Source organism: Sparus aurata, chromosome 3 (genome assembly GCF_900880675.1).
Source record: "Sparus aurata chromosome 3, fSpaAur1.1, whole genome shotgun sequence".
Lineage (NCBI taxonomy): Eukaryota > Metazoa > Chordata > Actinopteri > Spariformes > Sparidae > Sparus > Sparus aurata.
In genome coordinates, this window is record NC_044189.1 from 24,743,214 (window position 1) to 24,767,753 (window position 24,540).

Here is a 24,540-nt window from a genome sequence, read left to right on the forward strand (position 1 = left end):
CCCCTAGATAGATTAATCTTGTGTAAATCCAAAATTGAGCCAAAGGGAAGAGGCAAATGGACCGTTTGTTAGAGGCCTGTAATTCTTAGATTCTGTTGCTATGCCTGTTAAGCCTTCCATGCTCTCCTGGCAGGCCTATCTATATTCTATATTATTTCTAATTAATGTTAGTTTGAAATGAATCCTTAATTTCAGACAGATGGAGGCAAAAACAGCCTGCCAACTTGTAGTAGCCTACTGAAAAAGTTGCTGCGTGAAATGACAACTGCCACGAGCAGAGTTGATCAGCTGTAGCTAGCTAGCTACCTTATTAAGCTAAGATTAGCTTCGTGAGCAGGTGGAAACTCTCGTCTCTGTCCTACTTTTCATTAGTTCTAAGCCGCCTCGTTTTAAAATGAAAGGTCCCTGTTCACTGGTCTTAAATGTGCAGATGATAGCAGAGATGGACAGAGTACTCGACCCCAGTACTTGAGTAAGAGTACAAATACTACTGGTCAAAATTTACTCCGTTACAAGTAAAAGTAGCTCAGTCGACATGTTACTCGAGTAAGAGTAAAAAAGTACTTGCTTTTAAAAAGGTACTTAAGTATCCAAAAGTACATGCTTTTAAATTTACTTCAAGTAAAAGTAAGAGTAAGAGTAAGAGTAAATTTCTTATTTTTCACATCAATGAATTACTATAATTTTTTCTAAATGAATTTAAGGACCTTTTAACTCTTGTTTCTGAGAATTAACTCTTTGAAACCACCTGCACTGATGTGCTTGCTTTTAGAACTACAATGTTATATGAAGCCTACAGAAACACCTATAAAAACAAATAAAATGAATGGGATCACAGGAGGACAGCAGATGTTGCAGATGCAGATGTTTATTAACAATCATTAAAACTGTAACCAAATGAACCTGCACCGTCCAACTAACTCTCTATCATTTAGCTAAGTTGGGAACTGGAACCCCCTCAAAGACCAATGTTGTCCCCATGGGGAGGGATGACGTATTTCCGCTTTTACGTAGATCCCAGTGGAGAGCGTGCACTGTGATAGGTTTCCTTCTTTGACAAACACAGCTTGTGTCCAATAGTATTTTAAAGAAAAAGAAAGAAAAAGGGCAGACCTGAAAGTAACAAGTACTTTTCAGCCTTCCTAGAAATTAACTCGAGTAAAAGTAAAAATATTTGTCTTGGAAATGTATTCAAGTAAGAGTAATAAGTACCAAAGAAATCTAATACTCAAGTAAAGTACAAATCCTCCGGATATGTACTCAAGTAAATGTACTCCGTTACTGTCCACCACTGGATGATAGCTACACACAGTACATGATATTGTGCTAAGAGGCTAAAGCTATATGTCCCAGGCAGAAAGTCAACATCTTTTACAGTCATTTGTGTAACGCATTAGTTTGTCGCAGCATTCCAAGTATGATAAAGCACATTTTTAAATCACAAATGTTAGATTTATCCACTCTTTAACCACTTATAGTAATGCATAAAGTGCTCCTTGGACACGCTAATGTTTGTGGGTTAAGCTATAGCAAATAAACACATTGAAATCCCTGTGCTCTTCCAGTGTTCTGCAGGAAACGCAATCCTAACTCTATAAACGCTCAGGATTGATTTTACCACAGTTCAATGTACACCACTTAACCATGTGGACAAATAAAAAGCTTGATGGTCAGAAGGCTGTGATTGGACAATCACTACTTGGGGTTTCGCTAACCTGAATGTATTTTACTAGATACAAAGCAATGCGGTACTACAGTGTAGTATGCTGGGTAGATGCTGTGTAAGCCTTCACAGACTTTTCCTGACACCAGCTCCCACTCAAAAGAGGTTAGCTAAAGGTGACGGCTAAATGTGTGTGTGTGACTGATGCAGGCATCACTTTTCCTCTGTCTGAAACAGACACTGACACAAAGTGGATGTTAAAAGTCAGGAGAAATTCCTTTCTCTTATTGTGTTTCCTTCTTCATCTCACTCTTGCCGATCTTGTTCTCACGTGCTTCCCTTGTTTAACTCGTCTTCCATCTTCTCTCTCATCTGTTACAATTGCTATTTTGTACGTCGTGCATTCATTCACAGCCAGCAACACTGTCTGCGATTAGCCTACTTTACCCGCCTCTCCGTCCTAGTAAAGCAGCGTTGATTGGCTGCTGCAGGAGGGTGTTGCCTTACCGAATAGCGATTGAACAAGAGGGGCTGATCTGATTGGCAGATCTGATTGTCTGCTGTGATCAGACACAGCTGTGCTACTCTAACAATGCACCTACTGTGGGGTACAGCTGGCACTCGCTCTGCCACTGTACACACACAAACAAGTGGGTAACTAGTTAGGAACACGGAATTACAGCCTATTGTTTCATTTGATGGAGCAATATACACATTATACATCATAATATGTAAGTAACTCATAAATACCCACATAATTTAGGTCTTATAGACACTGGCAAATCCTGCACTGCAATATGAGGCACTAAAACTCTGCTAACAGAGGGAGGATCACTACACTTTCTACAGCCTGATTGTCCTAAAATCGTTGCGAAAAATCCTCCTCGACACCGCTGGAATGATTTCTCCAGCCAACCGCCTGGTCTGATCCAAGATAGACAGCGTGAAATAAAAGGTGCAATTTTTTTTAAAAAAAAAAAGATATTTTTGTAGCACTTACTTCATGCTACATTGACTATCAGGCCCCGTCGATTAAAATGGGGTATCATTATCTTGAAACACCGAGCTGACAGCATAAGCGATCAAGCAGCAGAGCCAGGGTATTTGTTTCCAGTCCATTCTACTCAGACACTCCGTGTCCTGCCCCATTTTCCTCTTTTTGTCCCCAAATCTGGCCTGGGAGAGAGCGCACCATCTTTCCTCTACCTCCGCCTCTTTCTGTTCTCTCCATCCGTCCAGACCTCTAATAGCAGGGTAGGCTAACCGAGCAAGAAACAGGGCCAGGGTTACCCCAGCGACCCAAACACAGCAGGGGAGGAGGGGAGGAGGGAGAAAAGAAAGACAGAGAGAGAGAAAAAAGAAGGCTTGTTATTGGTGCCAACGGTTCTTGCGTCTGGGTCTTTGAATGCCACCTGATCTCATTCTGACAAAGAGTGACGAGACGAAGAGGTCGCACAATTGGCAGCATTAAGCTTTGTATATAAAAATCTGATGAAAGAGATGAAAACAACTACAGTACTTTATTTATATATTTTTCCACTGTTAAATACTTCCCTCCTCTCACCAGCCAAGATTCAACCAACACACAATAAACAGTTTGTCACTGTATTCTTGTTTTCAGCTGTTGACTCCTGCCGCAATTCACAGTCAACAGCCACTGTCGTATCTCCCTGCTGCAACCATCTCTCTGCTTCCAATCTGCACAAATACGCCATCTGGAGGTGACTATGAAATCAGCGTGGAGAGCTGATCACTAAGGATTAACATAAATTCAGTTTTATTGGTGTAATTCTACATTTTCACCAAACTACCAGGGAGACAGTGATGTAGCGCACCACACTCCCTTCCTGCAAAGTACTTTTCAGCACATCTGTCAAGTCCAAAGGCATTAACATTATTACATAACAGCGTTGCCTCGCCTCCCCCTCCACTTGCAACCCACTCTTCAGCCGCCCAGTCAGACCAGTGGCTGAGGAGGCCAGGCCAGCAGATGGACGGATGGGCCTAATCCCCCAACACAGCCCCTCTAAACCGGAAAGTGATAACTGGCAACCACCAGGAAGCTCTAAGAAAAACACTCCAGGCCAAACAGTCACAATGAAGCCAAGTATTGTCTACATATAATTGCATTTGTGCTGTTTTCATTGCCTTTTTCTACAGGCGCGAGAGCTGTCTCCATCAGGACCCCACGGGCATCTGAGCAACCTGCCAACTCACTGTCCTCCTTTATATGTAGGGGTTGAGGCCGCTAGTGCTGATAGTTTTGGAATAAAGCTACTCAAATTCAACCATTTGTGCATGTGTCCTTTTGAATCTAAAAGTCTAGTCCATGAAACATTAAAACTTCCCACTGAAGCGCAGTGGAATAATAACGTCAATTATCAAAGACATATGTCTCTTAAAAATGTCAGATCAGTGGAAGACAACATTGACCAGCAGATCTCGAATATCAAATCAGATAATCTTTACGAAAGTTTACAGAGGACTGATGGAGAGCTTGGTCACACGGTTTGATGACAGTCACTTTAAACTCAATGTCAGCAAAACCAGTGAGCTTGTTATACACTGCAGTGCTTCAAATATGGATGCTGCTCCAAAGATGCTACATATTTTAAAACATAGATGCATATGACATGTTCAACCCAGCACACAGAAGATTTATCCAGTAAAGATTAGTACAACCATTTCAGTGTCCGACTAAATGTGAAATGGTCACAATCTCCTGTTCTACTCTTCACATGTCACATGGAGGTTTACCTTTGACATTTGGATATAAAAAGGCGTCACTTTATTCCTCATTCCATCCGATGAGACATTTGTGCAAAATGTGTGTCTGAATTCTTGTGTTTAGGCACAAATAAAGTTTGTGAGATGACCTTTGACTACCATATTCTAATAAAGTCAAAGTTTAAGTAGACATTTGTGACAAATTTGAGGTAATTCCCTCAAGGCTTTCTTGAGATACCATGTTCACTATAATTGGTTAGAGTGAATGGGTAGACAGACGGAAAACCCAAAAACAATGCCTTCAGCGAGGGCTGTTGCCAGAGCACAGGCATAAAAACAAGAGGAAAATCAAATTCTGTGAATAAATCATATGTAGGGTACAGCAGAAACGACTGGAAATATCAAATCTGAAATGAAATAATACGGATGGAAAAAAATGGACAATGACAGCTACAGATATCGTCCATCTGAACTGATTTAGAGAAGCTGCTGTCACTACGGAGACCGGTGCTAGGAGCAGTTAGCCAATCACCAGCGTGATGAGGGAACGTGGTATGTGATGGTGGCAGGAGAGAGAGGAGATGGAGGGGCACAGATGAGGGGAGAAGGGGAGTTAGGGAGAAGTGAGAAATGACGGTGACAAAGACCTATCTTTGTGACTTGAAACACTTAAATATTAATAACGCGGGTGTGTGTGCATGTGTGTGTGTGTGCCCATGTGTGTGTGTGAGACAATGCTATTTCCATTATGTTAAAAAAACACACACTACACTTCCACCATCACCACTCACACACAAACAAAGACAGACGTGGCGATGATGGGACAAAAAGCAGCACTATTTTGAATCCCTGTGTGACTTGTGTTTATGTTTACCTGCTATCTGACTCGATACATCTCCTTTTGGCTCTTTAGGGAGGGATCCATCTGTAGGCACACACACAAAAAAAAAAGAATATTACCAACAGTGAAACAGAACTGATTTTGTTTGATGTTCTGAGTCACAATGTGTTCTGGAGCAAATCCAGCAATGGAAAGTCGGATGAATAGGAAATTATAAAAAGCCAATAATGACATGTTGGCTTTTTCAACAAGCATGAAATAGGTTTGATTATGAAGCTGTACGATTTATGGATCATTGTGCCAGAAAGGACATTCCCCTTACACTGCTGACACATTCAAAGCAGACCTTGAAAAATTACGTTGCCACGACAACAATAGTATCTTGAAAAGGCATTTATTTGATAATCAATACATTGCAAGACAATCAACTAACAATACATCACAATATCTGTCTAACTGAAGAATACAGAATGTGCATGAATTATTGATTCAGCCTTGTGGTGTCAGTTTCAAAGGATCTGACATGAACTCAGATAAAACAATGTATAAAAAGTCCATAGTTTTTATCAACACACACTGACTGCAAGTTGTCCATGTGTGCCATCATTCATCATTCTGATGTAAAATACCCATACACTGGTGAAAGGCTGAACTTCCAGACATTCACTGTGTAAATTACGCTCACATAGGTTTATACCACAAGGAGTCATGTCGCACTAACTCTGGTAAGTCAGTGTATTGATTATCATGTCATAAGAGGAAGTGATAACATATACTGCTGTATACATATTTCGTCTCACTTTTAAATATGACTTTATAAGCACTGCATCCCAACTGATATCTCAGTTGGCGGACATTATTTGCAACAACTGATAATGATTGATATTGGCCTCACATTGATGCATGTTGGATATGTTGCCTGATCTGCATCAATAAGCAAACTTTTTAGTGACTAAAATGTAAAAAGGTGATTGGGATGTATCCTAATTCAATTCCCAGTGAGGCTTACTGCATTTTACCCAAACATGATTGTTAAGCTGTAAAATATACTGCTCCTATAATGTGCATATCTCTGTCACAAGTATTTAATAAACACATTTGACATATCATTGCAGTTGTGTGTATACTGGCCAAAAATTACTGTGTATATTATGTTGCTGCCAGTACCAAAAATTGTGCCTTGGTCAAGCCCTACTCAAAATGCCATGACAACAGCAAACGATAAGAAAATATGGGTAAGATTCCAAAGCCATGCTAGCTGCTGTAAGTGGCTGACATCAGTATGCCAACATGCTCATAACAGCAATGCTAACATGTCGTCAAGACGGTGTATGGTTTATCCCGCTTTAGATTTTGGTTTACATTTGCTAATTAGCACCGATACAAATGTCATAGTTTTGCAGGTATTTTGTCATAAAATAAAGTTTTGGACAAATTAAAACTTTGGTCTGATGTTAGCACAACAGAAAAGGTCAGGGGCTCATCAAAGTCATTACAGTTCATCGTCAGGGGAACATGAATGTCTGTAACTAATGTCATGGACATTCATCGAATAGTTGTTGAAACTTTTTTTCAAACAACACACAAACAAAACCGACTGTCAGTTTGATATTGCCATCAGTACTGGCGTGGTTAAAAAGAAAGACTGGCAGTCTGTACACAGATAGTCTTTGTAGTGATCCAACGTGCCACAATGTTGAATACAGAAATCTGTTGGATTGCTTTGAGCAAAGAGTGAAAGAAGAAGGTACAGTGCGTTCAGCATAAACACAACAGAGGCCTTCAGAATGAGGTTACAGCACTAGCTAAAGGCTGATAGAAATCTCTCCAACATTAGCTTGTTTACTTAACCAAAAAAAATGAAGTATTAACATGACCTCTTAGTCACAGGCATCATTTTCAGTGATACAAATACACTGCTGTGAGAGAAATGAGCTGCCGCGGAATCCTTCGTTTAGAATAATGATACCAGGGTACCACAAATGTGTCAGTATCCCATATTCTTAAACAGCGTGTTCTGCTTACACTGGACCAGTGCGTGCAGGAGTCATCCTCTCATCACCCTATACCTCATGACCAAGGCACACTGGTTTCTCAGCCAATACAAACAATCAGCCCATTGATCCAGCCTATAGCCTGTTTGTGAGAGCCATTGCTGCTGTTACTGAGGGGAAGATACAGTCAGTGTCATGTGCTGTCAACATGTAAACAGGCTGGACGCTCCGCTGGCTGACTCAGTAACACATGCTCCCTCTGTTCTGACTCAGACTTACGCCTTCCTGTTTAACCTTACAGATGGCTGAAGCTGGTGGCTGTACTGAAAATATGATCTGTGCAGTCAAGTATCGAGCAATATGGACTGGGATATAGTTAGATATTTATGTTTAACAGACCCAAGATAAGACCTTAAATAAATGTAATATATGGTACATGCAGTATATGACTGATACACAGAACATGACACGAACTATTGTGTCGAGTGTGTCTTTAAGATTTTGTCACTCAAAATGTGTCAAGATTTTCTTGTCAAACTAAATTTGTCAAGATTTTCTTTCCGCTATACACAACATAAGACTTTCATAAACTGAAGTACACTGAAGCAAGAGGAATATGTAAACACACAAACAAATTGCTGGCATCCTCTCTACATGTAAAGTCGATGTTGTTTTCATATCATTTTCTTTACGAGGAAGTCCTTTGTTTCTGGTTTGCACTCAAACATCTGTGTTGTGAATTTCAGGACTGGCCCTGTTATTACTGTGCCACTATTACGACTAAAACAGGATCTCATGGCAGTAAACATTGCAGTTCCAATGGAGTAATTGCCTGAGTCGCACCTAAAAAAAAAGCTAATTTATCTAAAGTAACAGTGAAACCTGCTATTCAGTTTTTCCTTGACTTACAAAATAAAACAACCTGGTTGCTCTCATGTTTACACTTGCAAGCACACAGGACAGTAATCCAAGTGATAAGTGACTTGTTCATGACATATTGGAGGAAGTAGTAGAGCAGGATCCATTGAATAATAAACTTACTTGGCATTCAGACCAAAAACAGCCCTGTGTTAAAACAACCTGCAGGTCCGTGTTGTTGGAGCGTGAGCTTTAAGGTATTGGTGAGACAATGTCGTATGATCCAGAAAGTCCAGTTAGATTTACAACAACAAGATGCTACGTAATGGTTTATAACACTAGAAGATAGAATTTTACATCCATAAAGTTGGCAACCATTATAATTTTCATCGCAACAATCGCGAAGTATAGAGTGGAAATGTAGCTTTGCTCATGTGAACGCTGTAGGCACACAGTGTTCAGGCACACACCAAGTACAAACTGATTTAATTCATTTCTTGTGCATCAGTGACCACATTCACCAAATTAAAAGCCTTGACAATGAGCTTTGAGTGTTACATCAGGCATTAGCTAGTTGTTGAGGTCAGTGAAATAATGTCAATTACTAAGCACCTTATCCATATTTGCATTACATACATCTGGACCACGGACACTACAATTATAAACTGAAAGTGTCTGGTCTGTACAGCAGCAGCAGAGTTGCAGCACAGAGTAGCTAGCAGGAGTCAGATTTCAAATGTACCTCAAGAAGGAAGTAATCACGGCCTCACATGAGGGTGCTTGGCAACTGGATATGGTTATACAGACTTAAACTGGCACTAAATGTTTGTGAGGTGTGGGCAGACATAAAAGTGAGTATTGTTCAACACATTACCATGAAGGCAGTGCCTTATGCTAATTTGTGCACAACAAGCTAGCCTTGACATGGAGCTAACAATACAATTTGTGAGTACTTTTTTAAAGATGTAACATTAAAGATTTAAGTCATTTCTATACGGACAATGAGTGTCATCAACGAGAAATGTTGTGTTTTATCTAAATGTCCTGTGTATTCAGTGCAAACAAACGTTGGAGTCTTTAAATTACGTTTATACTGATATCATGTTGTGTCAGCGGGTCTGGTATATTCTTGAAATAGGGTCCAGGTTCAACGCATGCTACCAGGAAGTATCTACCATGCTACAGGGCCCTTGGGAAAGAAACTTGACGCATTCTGCTTCTTCTGTAGCAGACTTTGACCTCTGCCCTTCAAAGGCAAGAGAGAAGAGTTTCCCTGCAAGGACCAATATCCCTGTGTCACATTAAATCACCCTGCTGTTTCCATTGCTCAGTTGTGTCAGTCTCCATGTTATAATGCCTCTCTACATGACAGCTGGTTTCCTTCTATAGTGGCTGCTAGAGTAAACTATCCTACCTGACAGCTGCGATTTAGCAATATTTTGCTGGTAGCAGTTTCCATTAATGAACATACAGCAGCACAGTACACATACTCTACACATGAGCAAACTTGCTGGCAACAACTGCCAATGCCACAGGGCCTTGTGTTCATAAGAAAAGCTCTCAAACACATAAACATGCCATGGGAAGAGAAGCACAAAGATCTCAAGGGAATTTTCTTTAAAGCTGTGTACCTGGGAGAACTTAAAAGAGAATGAATGGGATGAGGAAGAAAAAAAGGGGAAAAAAAGGAAGGCAAGAGAAAGACCAAACACCCACATAGTTCACATATTTGCAATGCCAAAGATGTCCACTTAAGCCGCAGTGTACAACAATGTAATACCAGACTGCAGTATTGGTTGCCCACATCTTATCACAATCTAAACAATAAAAGTCGTAGCCGAGCCAGAGGTCAAACATGCATGGACAAAAAGTAGATAAAACACAATGAATGTGTGCATGAAATGACAGATAGACACAGACACAGACACGCACGCACACGCACACACACACACACACACACACACACACACACACACACACACACACACACACACACACACACACAGTCACCTCAGAGATGTGGCCGTTGAAGCAGTTGAATAATCCAACCACACACACACACACACAGCCATGCATTGACACCAAGCCAACCCTGTTGCAGACCATAGTAGGATAAGCCCACTGCTTAAACGTTAGCCAAGTATTTGGACAAAATTAAACAGATCACACAAGCATCTTACGGCCGTTGAGGAAATGACAAAGCAAAAAATTCCGCGGGCCAGATCCCTTAAAACACCCATCTCTCTGAAACATGCAAACCCTCAGGTACAGTAACCTCACCTGGACCTCGGCTCTGTTGAACACAGGCTATACTGTATCCTTAACTAAGCTCCCTCCCACAGACAGCTCTCTCTTGTCCTGACACACACTGTTTCTGTCTCTGAGCCCACATTAACACAAGACCACCCTTTCAGTGGGCCCCTGCCTTCCCCTTCTCGGCAGGCACACTCATCGTTTGACTCATACACGAAAAGGAAAGACCCCTTTTCATTTAAAAATACCTATTGTCTGGCTCACACAGACTAGAGTGAGGTGCGAGGCTCAAAAACAATGAGCAATACCCTGCTGTCAAAGCTGCCTTGGTGTGTGTAGTGTTAGAGTGTGCTGTAGGGGTTTAGCAAACATTTAAATGTCAAGGGCCATGGACAACACATTTAACAAAATGATACCAAAGGGATCACGCATCTGAGAGGATTTTTGTTCCTTGGCACAGAGCTGTGGGTGGTGAGATACCGATGGAGCGAGTGAAACTTGTGATGTCAACCTGTGAAACTCATGATCAAAATAGTTAAGCGGTAGGTATTACTGAACTTCAAGTGAAAATGAAAGAATTTGGTGCTTTTGTTATCTTGGTCTCAGCTGTCGGAGCCAAATGCTCATTGCTGTGGTATTTATGCACTGCACTTCTCAGAGATAACCTCTTAGTCAAACAAGGTGATCTGTACTGTGGCGATGTTTTCTGCAGATTTCTGTAGCTGGTGCTCCTCTCTGTGTTAGTTCAATAATATTTATTATATTATAATACTTATTGAGTCCATAGTTCCTTTTAGATTCTTAAAAGAAAAGTACTCTGATTTAGCATTGTATTCACTTAACACTGTCAGACTCACCTGACTCAACCTTGCCATTAGCCATAATGCAACTTGAATGCCAACAGTTCAGCGGGATATTCAGCCATGCTATGCTAGTAGCAGCTAATGTAGTCTCAAGCTGCTGTCTCTTCATTTCCATATTTCCAGCCTCCAATCCTATTTAAGGCTGACAAAAGTGACATCACTAACAGAAATGTATCAAGCTTTGCAGAACTGGAGCCACAAGAGTTTTTTTTCCATATGCAGTATTACTCCCCAAGCAAATGGACTCAAAATTGGAGGAGGTAACCAAACCAAATGTTTGGCAAGCAGATATGATGCAAGTGGTTTTACCCACAAACAAGCTAGGGAAGCACTCAATCGATACACTGCATCCTGATTTCTGATGATGATCCTTATTTAGCAGACCAAGATCTAGCCAGAGGTGGCAAATTCATGTTAAACACAGTTTGTCAGTGTCATTATAAAATAAGTGTTTCTGCTAGTCACATTCAGTCAGTCACTGTTGTTACCCACAGGAGGTTTAACTGATGCAAAACATTATCCCAATATGGTCAGGGTGATGTGGTATGTAGACTTACTGCCATGGAGCACCACTATAAGATCGTGCCTCGTGGCGGCAGATACCTTAAATTAAACTTTCGGGGTCAGCGTCAGGAGAGTAAATGTGCGACTGGTTCATAATGCCTGTGTAGTTTGTGTGTATCAGGGCCGAAAGTTGGCTAGCCAACACCTGAATATCTTCCTTGAGAAGTTTGTTTTCTGCACAATAAAAGCATAGCTAGACATGTAGACACACCGTTTACTGTACTGTCAACACATAGTACCCTCACCATTAACATTTTGATTGCATCCTGCGAACAAGAAGTGTGAACCTTCTGAAGACGCACCAATAATCAAAAGACATGCAGGATTCTCAAACTGGCCTTCATCTGTGATTGCGTAGCTTAAACAAAGCGAATTAAAGTGGACAATGGTTTTGTATACGCTATATTTCATCCTTAAAACCAGCTTCTTGTTGGGTTTGACAGTCATGGCGCTTGTATCTGTATTCCTGAGGGGATTCATTATTTTGAGCTACTGGGCCAGCTCTTCTTTATTACAAAGTTAAAACATTAGATACATCACTAGTTGAACACCAAGTACTTTTTATCAGGAAATACACATCAGACAGCTGAATAAATCACTTTGTCTTCTTTGGTTCACTGAACCAGTGCTCCTAAGTCCTGATGCTCAAGGAATGACATTTTTCTATCCAAACATGTAGTTATCTGCTCTCCCTTCAGATCCCAGGTGCAAAATACTCCCCATTAGATACAAAAGCATGGCCCGGCCATGAAGACCACTTCTTTAAACTGTTCCTCATTTTGCCTTAGGACCTCTGGGAAAAGTCTCAAGGACCACAGCGGTCCATAGTGTTAGCCTGAAGACACAAATGGCCACGGGGTGTGATGTTTACAGTGGATCAATTTCTTTCAGCTACTGGCCCTTATCAGGGGAGAGACCGGGTGAAAAGTAGAGAAAGGAAAAGACAGAAAGAGAAAGTGAGCGAGATGGGGAGGGCAACAGTGAGATAGCAGTTTTGAATGCACTGGAGACCCGAAGGAAAAAGGAGTACAATGGTCTTTCAGGACTTGTCCTAGTTTGGTTCACTCGCTCCCTCTGTCTCTTTCTACTCTCAAAATAGGAGCAAAGACCATTCTGGCAAATCTTTCACACTGATCCTAATCAATTGCAAGCTAGTTCATTTCCTTTGCTGACCTCTTTTATTAACCAGGAGAAACTCTCTATTAACAGCTTGGCACTCACGTCTATACTTCTTGTCTCTTCACTATCTTCCCAAGGTCTAATACTCCCTCCCCCTTTGAATTTTGCAGCTCCTTGCTTGTCCACCTGCTTTGAATAGACTTCCTTATTTCCCCTTTAACAGCACAATAAAATCATTCACTCTCTCCAAGGCTTATTGTTTATGTTCCTCTTACAAGAATGCGTAAAAAACATGGTTATCTGCACACGTGATTTCACGGCTGCTTGCAACCTGCGTACCCCGCCTCCCTTAAAAACCTACCTCCTATCTTCTCCTCCTCTTCCATCTTCTCTCCATTTTTCTCTTTGCCCCCTCGACTCTTTTCCCTCTCTCGTTCCAGCTTGTTTCAAGAAGGCAGCGGCTGCGGGGCGTCAAATTTTCCCCGAGCTCAAACCAATTAGCTATCACGCCGGAGAAATTACCGAACGAGAGCACGGCGGATGAGAGGGAAAAGTGGGACAAGCTCCTTTTTATAAACACACAGAGAGGCGAGAGGTTTGCATGTGCGTGTGTGTCTACTTGTGTGTGTGTGTGTTTGTGTGTGTTGGTATGTGCATGGGTTTCACTTGTTTCTATGAGGGGATTTAAACAAGCAAAAAAGAGTTTCATTTACACATCTGACAAACACTCTAGTACTTCAATTCCCTGGTTAATGGATTAACATATAACTAACATTTGACATTATTCTATCGTACTTTTAAATAACTCTAATCCAGCGGTGCAAAACAGTACCAGCCAAAGCCAACTGCAACTCAACAGCCCTCCTCTCACTTCTCATTACCTTCTTAGAAACCGACTGTTGATACATTGCCGTTTCCCCTGATACACAAGTATTTTTGATTGACAGCTTTTATACCAGATGAGCAAACTTCTGCTTTTTTGTTTCGTTGTTTTGCAAGTGCTTCAGAGTGGCACCACCGGTCAAATTTGGTTTTTAATGTTTGCAAATGCAGCAAGTGATCCACCCTTGGACTTAACGGCCCACAACAAGAGCATAGGAACCGATCGTCATAATTAGCTCTTATCTATCAGCCTTTGGTCTTATCTTGTCAGTATCTGGGCGAACCTGTGTGCCTATTTGTGCGAGTGGTAAAAGCTCACTGATAGCACAGGCTTTCCGACCCACCGTTTACATAGACAGGTTAGTACAGCGATATTATGGGTCAGACAGACAGACAAAGTTGCCGTTTTTACTATGGTGACAGACTGCTAGCCTAGCCTTGTTTGGTGGACCTGAGAGCAAGATAAAACATGCACCCATGTTGCATAAAGTTGCCTTTTCTTTGTGTTTTTCTTGTGTTCAAATATCCTCCTTCTATGATTTACAACAGCGCCAGTATACAGCCTCAATATTGTCTTTGGGAACCTACTCCAATGTTTTAAAAGCACAGTTGTCACTATGATTGCCAAGTACCAAAGTTGAACTCAGAGTCATAATATTTCTGTGCTTAGATAAATACCCATTTAAATCAAAGCTTTGCCAATTGCATACTCTACTTTTTAATTTACGTTGTTGTTAAGATGTTTGTCTGTAGGCGACAATTAAAGAAATAGCTCAACATTTTAGGACATAGATAGACACCACTCTCACTCTCTCATACTCCTGTCTGACTCATACAACTTTTATTTAGAGATTATAATACAGAAAAAGATGCTTCATGTGATTTATGATTATCGTACTTCCAAGGGGAGTTTACTTTATCAATGCACTGGTGTCGTTTAACATGATAAAATTCTCGGTAAACTAAGCAAATCTTAGTCAAGTATTCAATAACCACATCTAAGGGATCAATGCGTAAAAGGTGTGTATATCAGCCAATATATATTGACAGAGTTTTTCCTCCTTAAGGGTCGCTGTCCACACAGTGCTTCTTAGGCTTGTGGGGCTCTACATCTGTCCATATAAACAAATCTACAGCCAAGAGAAGTTTAGCTATCTTAACATACAGACTGCTGGGGTAAACAGCTAATCTGGCTCTGTCCGAAGGTACCAAAATCACTACCAGTACTTCTAAAACTCACTGATTAACACATTTTGTCTAGTTTAAAATGTTTAAAATGGAGGAATTGTGGTTTTAAAGGGGATTAGGAGAATAATCCAGCTCATAATCCCCATGAAACCACAACTTCTTCCAGATTTTAGAACTTTGTTACAGCCGGACAAAGCAAGGCTGTCCATTCCTACCCTGTTGTAAGGGTAAACTAGACTGACCCCAGCGTCATATTCATAGAAAGACTCGAGAGCGTTAACAAACTACTCATCTGATGTTTCAAGAAAGAATATAAGCACAGTTTTTGAAATGTCACGCAACTGTGTGTGAGTGTGCATCTAAGCATGTGTACCGACGCATCGCAAATCAACCTTCCTACCTCCCGCCCCCTCCTCTCCACCTCCATGCATACACGAAAACACACAAGCACACACAGTAATCCCAGAGAATAAACACCAGATTAGATTAGGTCAGCGTGTGTAATCCAATGAACTCTCACCTCTAACATGCCTAAAACTGTTAGAGCTGGCAACATCACACCGTCACACACCAACAGGGACAGGCACTTGTACTGCTGCCACATAGCTCTGCTCTCAAACACACCTTTATATATATATATATATATATATATATCTATATATATATATATATATATATATAGCTATAGAGATATCTCTAGATATATAGACTAGATATTAGATATATATATATATATATATATATATATATATATATATGTCTATATTATATATATATATCTATATATATATATATTATATCTATTATATATATTATATATATATATATGTATATATATATATATATGTATATATATATATATATATATATATATATATATATATATATATATATATATATATATTCCTGTTTAAGCAAGCAGATTTGTTGTTAAAACAGTTCTTGGCCAGTCTGCTTTCCCACACACTCCATACCCTTTCTGAGAGGAACTGCAATCTTCTCACTATATTATTAATAACATACTGACTTTCTGGTATCAAAAGATATATATTCTTACAGCGTTTTACTATCAACATGTACATCTTTGGAAATCTTATTAAATCTTTTCTGTAATGATTCCATTGCAGCATACTAGACATACAGGGTCAATGTTATTCATCACCCTTTTCGAATCACCCCCCCCAAACTACCTTATTTGTAGTCTGTGACAGGCCACACTTCACACTGCCATGTACAGCACATCCAGAGAAAAACAAAACTTGTTTACAAGCATCTAACTATCAGGAAAGTGAACGTTACTCGCTCTGAAATGCAATCTGGTGCTTTTTGTTCTGGTTTAGGTTTGTATTTCTGTGGTGCAAGTTCACGCTGACATCACACATGCTCTGGGCTACACAGAACTCCAGTGCTGCCATTCATTTTGACTCCATGGCTTTCGATGGCTTCGCTCACCGTGTTCTGATTGAAAAATTAGTGTGTTTAGTCTAGCCAGGCATCTGTGAGCTGGGTTTTCCGACCAGTTCTACTGTGCGGACCCCAATCTGTGAGATGAAAACATACTTAACTCAAAAAACTGAATTCAGCATCAATACTTCTCCATTTGCATTAACAACGGCGGGCAGATTCTACTTTCATTCGAGTTGTGCAAGATAGTTTTGCAACTCCTGGTCTGCTTTTGTAAGTGTGCTTGTTAGTTATTAAGCCCTCATAAAAAACCTTTTCATTTATTTATTTCTGTCTAATTGGTTCCAATCACAAAACCTAGGTGGTTCAGCCTGGAAACTTTTACTGCCATAATGCCAACATGAGAAATCTGACATCACACTGAAAGAAAAAAAAAAAAAAAACTAAGCAGGAAAAGCTAGACTCTGCATACTGAAATACGTCACTATAACGCCAAGGTAAACCTGACCCAGATAACCAGTCTTTACAAACCTGTGATATGATACACTGATCAGCAACAAAGGCCTTGAGCAAGATAATGTATTGTGCCAGCTTGGCATCAGGTTTACCTACGAAATTGTTAAACCAAAACTTTTCCTGAGGAAGCCAACTGAACGTCTTTCTGAGCAATGCACAGCTTAACATTTGAAGCTGCTACACCCATATTTTTTTGTTAACAATGAATCACATGATTAACCTTTATGTGAAAACATTTGTCGGTAATGTTGAATCAACAGATAATCCCCTGATTATGCAGTTCCCATCAGCTCAACAGAGAATTTTAGCGTCTCTCAGCTCAATGTTTTAATTTTACCGCTCGTCCTCGCTGCCATGTTTTCTCTATACTATTGTGTGTAGGTGATGTGTCACACGTAGCCTTAGTTGTTTTTATTCTTCTAGTACAAACACAAGCATGTCACAGGCTAGGTGCACTAATCCTGATCTGCCAGGTCATTCTTCTCTGAGAGACTGGCAGCTCTCTGTGTTTGAATGCTAATGATTTACTAAAAACGTTGATCATACTGCCATGGCCTCCAAAACATGATAATTCAAACAAGGAAAGGAAAAAAACACAATCCACTCCCACTGAAACTGACCTCACAGCAGATTGAGGGGCTTTGGCTCGCTCTGCTTGCTGTAATCGGCCTTTAAATTTTAATGTACCTGCACCTGTTATTGGGGATGAGAAAGATTCTGTGTTTACACAGCTACTCGTGGGGAAATGAGAGCAAATTAAATTATTTACTCTTTACTAACCAACTGATATTGCCAGTATTTTTCTGCTATTTTCTCTGCAAATTAAAGAGTGTATGACAAAAATAGGTTGTTATTCGGGACGTGACGGTCTGTGCCACAAATGGTTTCCAAGTGCCTGCTTTGCTCTTCTAGTTACCATGTGTTTAGTTTTGTATTTGTGGTCATTTTAAGGGATGAATGCCTTTCTAACTGAGACATCGCATTGATAATGCCACAATAAAGGGAACAGTTTGAGTAAAAGGACAGCTTTTTATCCCCGGGTTTTAGCTTAATCTCCAGCCCTTTCTAAAAAGCTTTTTACCCAGCCATCCATTTGCTCGTAATTGAGGCTGCCTGGCTAAATAAAAAGCTAAAATCTCATAACTGACATCTTTCCCTCCAGCTGGCTTCCATTTATTATATAGCCTAAACTCTTCTGTTGCACAATAGTAGTTACTTAGAGGTGTATGAGGTACCTGATATCTTGCAGCTGAGCATGTGTGTATGAGTAAAGATGGCCACTCGCTGTGGATGTGACTGTATGCTCTGATTTTAACAATACACAGACAGGGAGGAGACGACATGGAGGACACAATGACAGGGTCAGTGGAGAGTGGCAAATCGGAGAAAGTGCTTGTGTGAGTAAGTGTGAAAAGCAATTGAGAGAGAACAGCGGCTGCCTATCACGGAGCCCCTCGTACTGTGAACCACATGATGCCACATGAGTGTTGAACAGAGTTACCCACAGCCTGAGCCTTCTAAAAATGTGTCTTTCCGATTGCACTGGTTTCTGTGTCCGGGAGCCTTTCTGAAGCTTAGGTCTGCTTGTTTTTCTATATAAAAAAGGTAAACTGCAACCAAGCTAATAATTTAGACATTTGGACTTAAGGATGGCAATATAATAAAAATATATATATGGCAAGGCAATATTGTGAAACTGTTTATCAGTATTTTACCAGGACTAACAGTTGTTCTGATATGGACTCCAATTCCAGGAATTCTGCCATGAAGATTTCAATATCCTGGACCAATGGGAGAAATTCTGGTCAAATATTAACTGTGTTTATTAGGCTTAAAAACATTACACTTAGACCGCTGATAACATACATTACCAGCTCAAAGCATCGGCCTCTGATGGCCTGGGAAAGAGACTCAACCTTCCCTAGGGTTAGGGTTGCAATTCAAAGCGTGCTTAGAGGGATTTATTTTTACTGGACATTATGACTGGAGGTGGTGGGAAGAGTACTAAAAACCTGTACTTTTGTACAAGTAGTTATAATACTGCAGTAATATTTTGTCACAAGCAAAACCTCTTGTATTAAAATAATACCAAATTGAACATATAAAATATTCTTCAAACGCTACTCTGAGTATTACCGGTAGTTACTCTTTAACCATTGATGCTTCATTCAATATCGATAGCATGCATTCAATCAAAGGGGGTTCTGCTTCTCCAAATCTTTGGTCTAAATTAATCCCAACTCCTGTTCTGTTCTGTTCTGTTCTGTTCAGTGCTCATGGTCCCCTCTCTAATCTCCAAACATGCATCTGCAGCAGAGTTTATTTTTATTTCTTCTTAGCTTTCTTAGACCTAGTTCAGATATCAATTCAAATTGTAATTGGCTCAATTATGATTTTAAAAGTAACTAAGTAGGGTTGGTTACTTCGCCCCTGATGACTGAAGAGATTTAATAATGTCAGACGTCAATAATAAAAATACTGTAATATCAATAATATCGCTGGGTGTATTAGAAAATGTGGAAAATGTTGCAAATAATTATGGCAACTTGTCAATTTTGGTTTTAGAAAAGAAGTTCGTTTTACTTATCATGAGGAGTAGTATTAAGCCAGTGAAAACAACCATCTCTTGACAGGAGCTTTCTAAAGGCTGATAACATAACCCTGATGATGTCATCAGGGGCTATCAAGTTGCACTGTGGGAAATGTAGGATCCAGTGTTTTGGGAGGTGTGGCTCATATTCAGAGCTAACAGTCAGGATATCTCGGTCTTACCAGCTTTCTACACTCTCTCTATTACAAGTTCCTGACTTAAACAAATACAATGTTTAATACTCATTTAGTTTATTCATGAATACAGGTTCTAAACCATCTCTCAAGTATTTAGCAAAAACATGTATGTTACCAAGAACGAAGCACCCAAAATGACTTCAAACCTAACCTTCACTTATCCATTTTGTATTAATCTATCATGCACGGATCCTCTGTTTACTTCCATCCCATAAACACAGGGATGATAAAAGAAATCTGTTTTGTGTAGCATTAGGCGTTAGCCTCTGCTCTGTGTCTGACTTGGCAGCTGTAAGCCTGGAGGAAACCTTTACTGAGGGACCTCAATCAGTCTCCATCTCCTGGATCAATATCCATTAGTCTGTGTGTGTGTGTGTGTGTGTGTGTGTGTGTGTGTGTGTGTGTGTGTGTGTGTGTGTGTGTGTGTGTGTGTGTGTGTTCCGCATCCTGCGTGAATGGGCCTGAGTCATAAATGCATGCTCTGGATCACATTTCAACCTCTCTCTCCTGCTTGTCTGTTTCACTCTCTCTTGCACAAACACACGTACACACTGATGCTCATTCAAACATACAGACCAGCCCTGTGAACGGCATGCTGTAGCCTCTAAACATTCATTCATGAAGGCCAGCCAGTGCGGACTGCTGATTTTTTTTCCGCTCCCTCCATGAATAATACCCTACACTAGCAAGAAGTAATAACTGTATGAAATCAACACTTAATCGGCCCGTTAGTCATCCATGCAGCCAAATATACGTTTGGAGTGGAATAACTTGATGATTGACAACATGTCACAACAAAACTCCCCCTTTCACAGCTCTGGGGCCTCGGTATTAATTCCAGTCTGGAAGACAGGGGAGAGAGACGAGGGGAAGCTCGTTTTTGTTTTTAGTTTTTTTTATTAGTTGTCATTTTGCATCAGGACGGAGAGGCCCAACACGATGAAACAAGAATGAAGGAGGGAGGAAAACGTGAAACAGACACTGGTGATTGAATGCTCAGAGGGCAGGCAAGCAGGCAGACAGACAGTAAGGCAGAAAGGGCAAAGGGACGACGTGGGAAAGACAAAGAGACCGAATGCCGTAGGATGAAAACAGAGATGAGGATGGAGTTGGGGATGGAGGGGGGGGAAAAGCATAGCCTATGGCAAGACACTCAAACCTGTGCATGTCAAAACAAGACTTCGAGATCTACGAGGAGGAAGTCCACAGGCAAAACAAAGAGGAGGGGAGCACGAATGTGAAACTCAAACTTTCCAACCAGCTTCTTGTACAAATGTGTTCGTAGACTGTCTATATTCAGAGAGGCCAATGGTGGTTTAACTACTGCTTTCACTACTGAGATGAACAAAACCTTTAACAAGCACGCTTCACTTTTACCTGTTTTCCAGTCAGTAACCATGCAAATTTGAAAAAAACGAAATAGCATTGGTGTAAAAGATTAACCAAGACACAGTTCTCAGAAGCATGCAAAACAAAAGTTACTAAAAGCCTTTCTGATGTGCCTGGTAGCTTCACATAGTTTGGAGAGCAAGGATGAAGCATATGACTTACAGTTTAAAACCAAAATCCTAGTTTACCCCCTAAATATCTGTCCATAGTTATCATCTCATACAGTAGAGAGTTTTGTCGATCACTGTCCTGTTGTGCTCAGAGAAATCAGCACACTTACTGAAGGTGTCAGGCACTCCCAGGGGGGTACAACAACACCGAAGCAGTAACAACAATACGCACAACTGAAGAGTACCACCTGAGAAAAAACTGGGTCATGTTTAACCTAAAGACCAGCTGTTTGTGACTGCTGCACAATCAGTCACATATACCTCAGTGTTAAGTATACCTCTAGAGATGCGTTCAATGAGGTGTGTGACAAAAAACAAAAACACATGCTCCTTAGGGATCTTCATACAACATGGTTGCTAGACTATGGAAGCAGCAGGGTAGCAGTTTGTTAATAAAACGACAATTATTGTACTGTGCCAGAAAATTGTAGATTGTTGTAGTTAAAGCTGGTGCTTGAATGTATGCATGACTTTAACCTCTGCCTATGTTCGGCATGAAATGTGTTTTTGTCAGAAACAAACACAGGTTTATTTTCATTCTATCCACAATTTCCCTTTTATCAATTCAGCAGTAGCCGCCCTACAGCTGATAGAAAAATGCAAGTGGAACAAAAACTAATTATGTGTGTCACTGCTTCTCTTCAAACAAAGTGAATATAGGATTTAAGTGCAGGATCGGTAAACAAAGAGCAATTACAAAATTACAAACTAAAACTGCAGCAGATGGACTTGTGGTAATATGAAAAGGAGGCATATCTAAACATTTTTAATTATACAGCAAATTAGTGACAGATCTGATTAACGATGAAGCTGAATGACGGCAGCTGTTCACCATCAACAAAACATACAAAAGTGTGGCTGCAAGTGAATTAAAGGATGCCTCTCTCTCCCTGAGAGGAAGCCATCAGATGAACTCAATCCAGATACTGAACTTCCCTCTGTGCTTATTATCTCGCTAGACACAAAACCACAGGAGCCAGAGGCTGGCTGTCAATACGCTGCATTTTCATTGTTTACACCCCCTCTAACGGTACCTCAGAATCTCAGTTCTGCCACAAAGGTCCTACACATGACAGTGCACTAGAACAGCCAGTGATTTGGGCTTTTCAACAGCACACAGTGCTTTACTATTCTTGAATGCCACCGTTTACTATTTGACTATCACTCGCTTATGCACAGATCACCAAGAAAAAATTAACTTGCCACTACAAAGGCAGGTATGGTTCATGGAGAAATTATACAGAAAGCAAGTGTAGTCAATGGCAGACATGACACAAGCCACTGGATCTAATTCACTGCTTGCATTCAGAGAACTAGAGGGTTATCTGGCATAGGCAAGTGCAGCCTATACCTAGCTTATACTCATCAGCTTGCTCAAGAATTTGTTCATGCATAACCATTTCATTCAGCTGTATATAATTTACCATGACCACATATTTCCCTGGCCCGGTAAATCTCTGCTGAGACTCCTAGAAATCACAGTTTATGAGCCATTGTTGCAGCCCATGGATTCACTGTAGGCCCGTGTTAGGACTTCAAGTCTCAGTCCTTTCTGGATAATTAGCCTATTTAGCTAATATTTACAATCTGTACATGTTAGCTGCTAACATGTCTAAAAAAATTATCTGGTTGTGTATGAATAAATCAGTGTCACTGACATTCTGTGGTTTTTATCACAACCAGCAGACCGTGATATTGATAACAGGCAGCCTCTTGGCCTTGATAGCTATGTTACACAGCTAGCCTCCCCAGTACAGTGCACACCCAGGCTGTCTGTGCCACGCCATGTATTGTTTACATAGCTTGAACGGTTGCGCTATATTTTGACAGCACAATAAACCGAAAACAACGAGCTAACCGAATAGCGAATTCAACACAGCCACACGTTGTGTATGTTTGCGCTTAGTACCCCAATAAGCTGCTTAGAAACACACCAGCGCTGTCAACTCACAGGGAAGCTAGCAAAGCTACACTAGCTAGCATTTGTTAGCTTAACAAGCAGACAGGATTCACCGAATCTGATACAGGATTCACTAGCTTCCAGGCTAACACTGGAAGCTAATAAGGAAAGCAGTCCGGTCCATTATCGGACATCCGTGACCTGCTTCTTTTCTGACTTCAGAAAAATGTACAGTCCCTCCACTGGATTAAGAAAAAAATATAATTTCATATCCCATTTGAATTATTTATTGATCGTAATAACAAAAAGTCGCTCTGGTCCAATAGTGTCGGGATTGCTAGATAGGGATCACATATCTGCGGTCTCTGTGTTTTCCTTTCTCCTGACGCTCACTGGGTCAAACTCGGCTACATTCCACATCCTCATTATGACAGCAGTCGAAAGTGTAACTTAAGCGAGTTTAATTAATGGCATGGAAAGGGTACAACACAGAATTACGTGTCTTAACAAAAGTACACGGAGAGCTAACTAGCCAAGCTCTCCTAAATCTGGAAGATTTGTCCGAAGATGGAACCCTGACCGTTAGCACTCTAGCTAACGTTGCCTGGCTACACAGTCCGGATGGGCAATCTGATGTAGTTGGAAAAATGCATTCAAAAACACATTTTCAGATTCTTCCACAATTTAATTGTTCCTCGCTATTTGTTGTACACTTCGCTTATAACAACTGTGCTAAAATTCATCGGATAAAGCCTTCCCTATCCTTCACTGTCTGAGCCCCAAGACAGTCACCACGGACAGGAACAATGTCCCTCACATAGCTGGAGCAAAGGGAGCAGCTCTCAGTGGAGCTCAGTCCGACCTATTCCACTCATTTTTGGGCTTACCGGTCTTGAAGAACGCCGCTATGTCGCTAGCGTCCTTCGCCGTCTCCTCCGCTCCTTCCCCGGAGCTCATGACTGCCACAACCCGGAGCTCGGTATCTCCCAAGTAGATCCCCCAAAAAATCGACAAAAAGGTGGCACAAAAATCACTTCTGTCCCGGCAAAAGCGTCATTAAAGACACACGGGCGGTTACGGTGACTCGTAGACGCTAGCAGTGCCATCTGCAGACCTCCATCTTGGGGTAACGTAATTGGAAACGATCGGCCGGGGGCACCGGGTTCCTCCTCGGAGTGAAGCCGAGGGGAGAGTAGCTGGAGCGCGGAGGAGGGGGGGCGGGAGGGGCCGGGTCGCTGCTCGGTGAATCTCCGTGAGCTTTCGGAAACGAGCAGACGGCGGCGGGTCATCAAGGAACGACGGCGGCCACGGTGTGCGCGTGTGCGTGCGCGTGTCTGTCCAACATACAGTGAAACATGTAGGACATATCAAACTGACGAGGGCTGAAAACTACCAGGAAACAAGTCTGCACACATGCAGCCG

The 24,540-nt window shown here is 41.0% G+C and overlaps 1 protein-coding gene across 4 annotated transcripts in view; it reads right to left on the reverse strand.

Annotated features, from left to right (window-relative positions):
* LOC115578509 (triple functional domain protein) overlaps positions 1-24,331 on the reverse strand; it is an 84,052-nt gene extending 59,721 nt beyond the window's left edge. For all 4 annotated transcript variants that reach the window (XM_030411509.1, XM_030411506.1, XM_030411508.1 and 1 more), the window contains exons 1-2: positions 24,006-24,331; positions 5,265-5,315 (exon numbers count right to left, since the gene is read on the reverse strand). In XM_030411509.1, coding sequence (XP_030267369.1) covers positions 5,265-5,315; positions 24,006-24,075 — 121 coding nt within the window. In that variant the 5' untranslated portion in view covers positions 24,076-24,331. The remainder of the gene's footprint in view (positions 1-5,264; positions 5,316-24,005) is intronic.
* Positions 24,332-24,540: the final 209 nt, after the last annotated feature.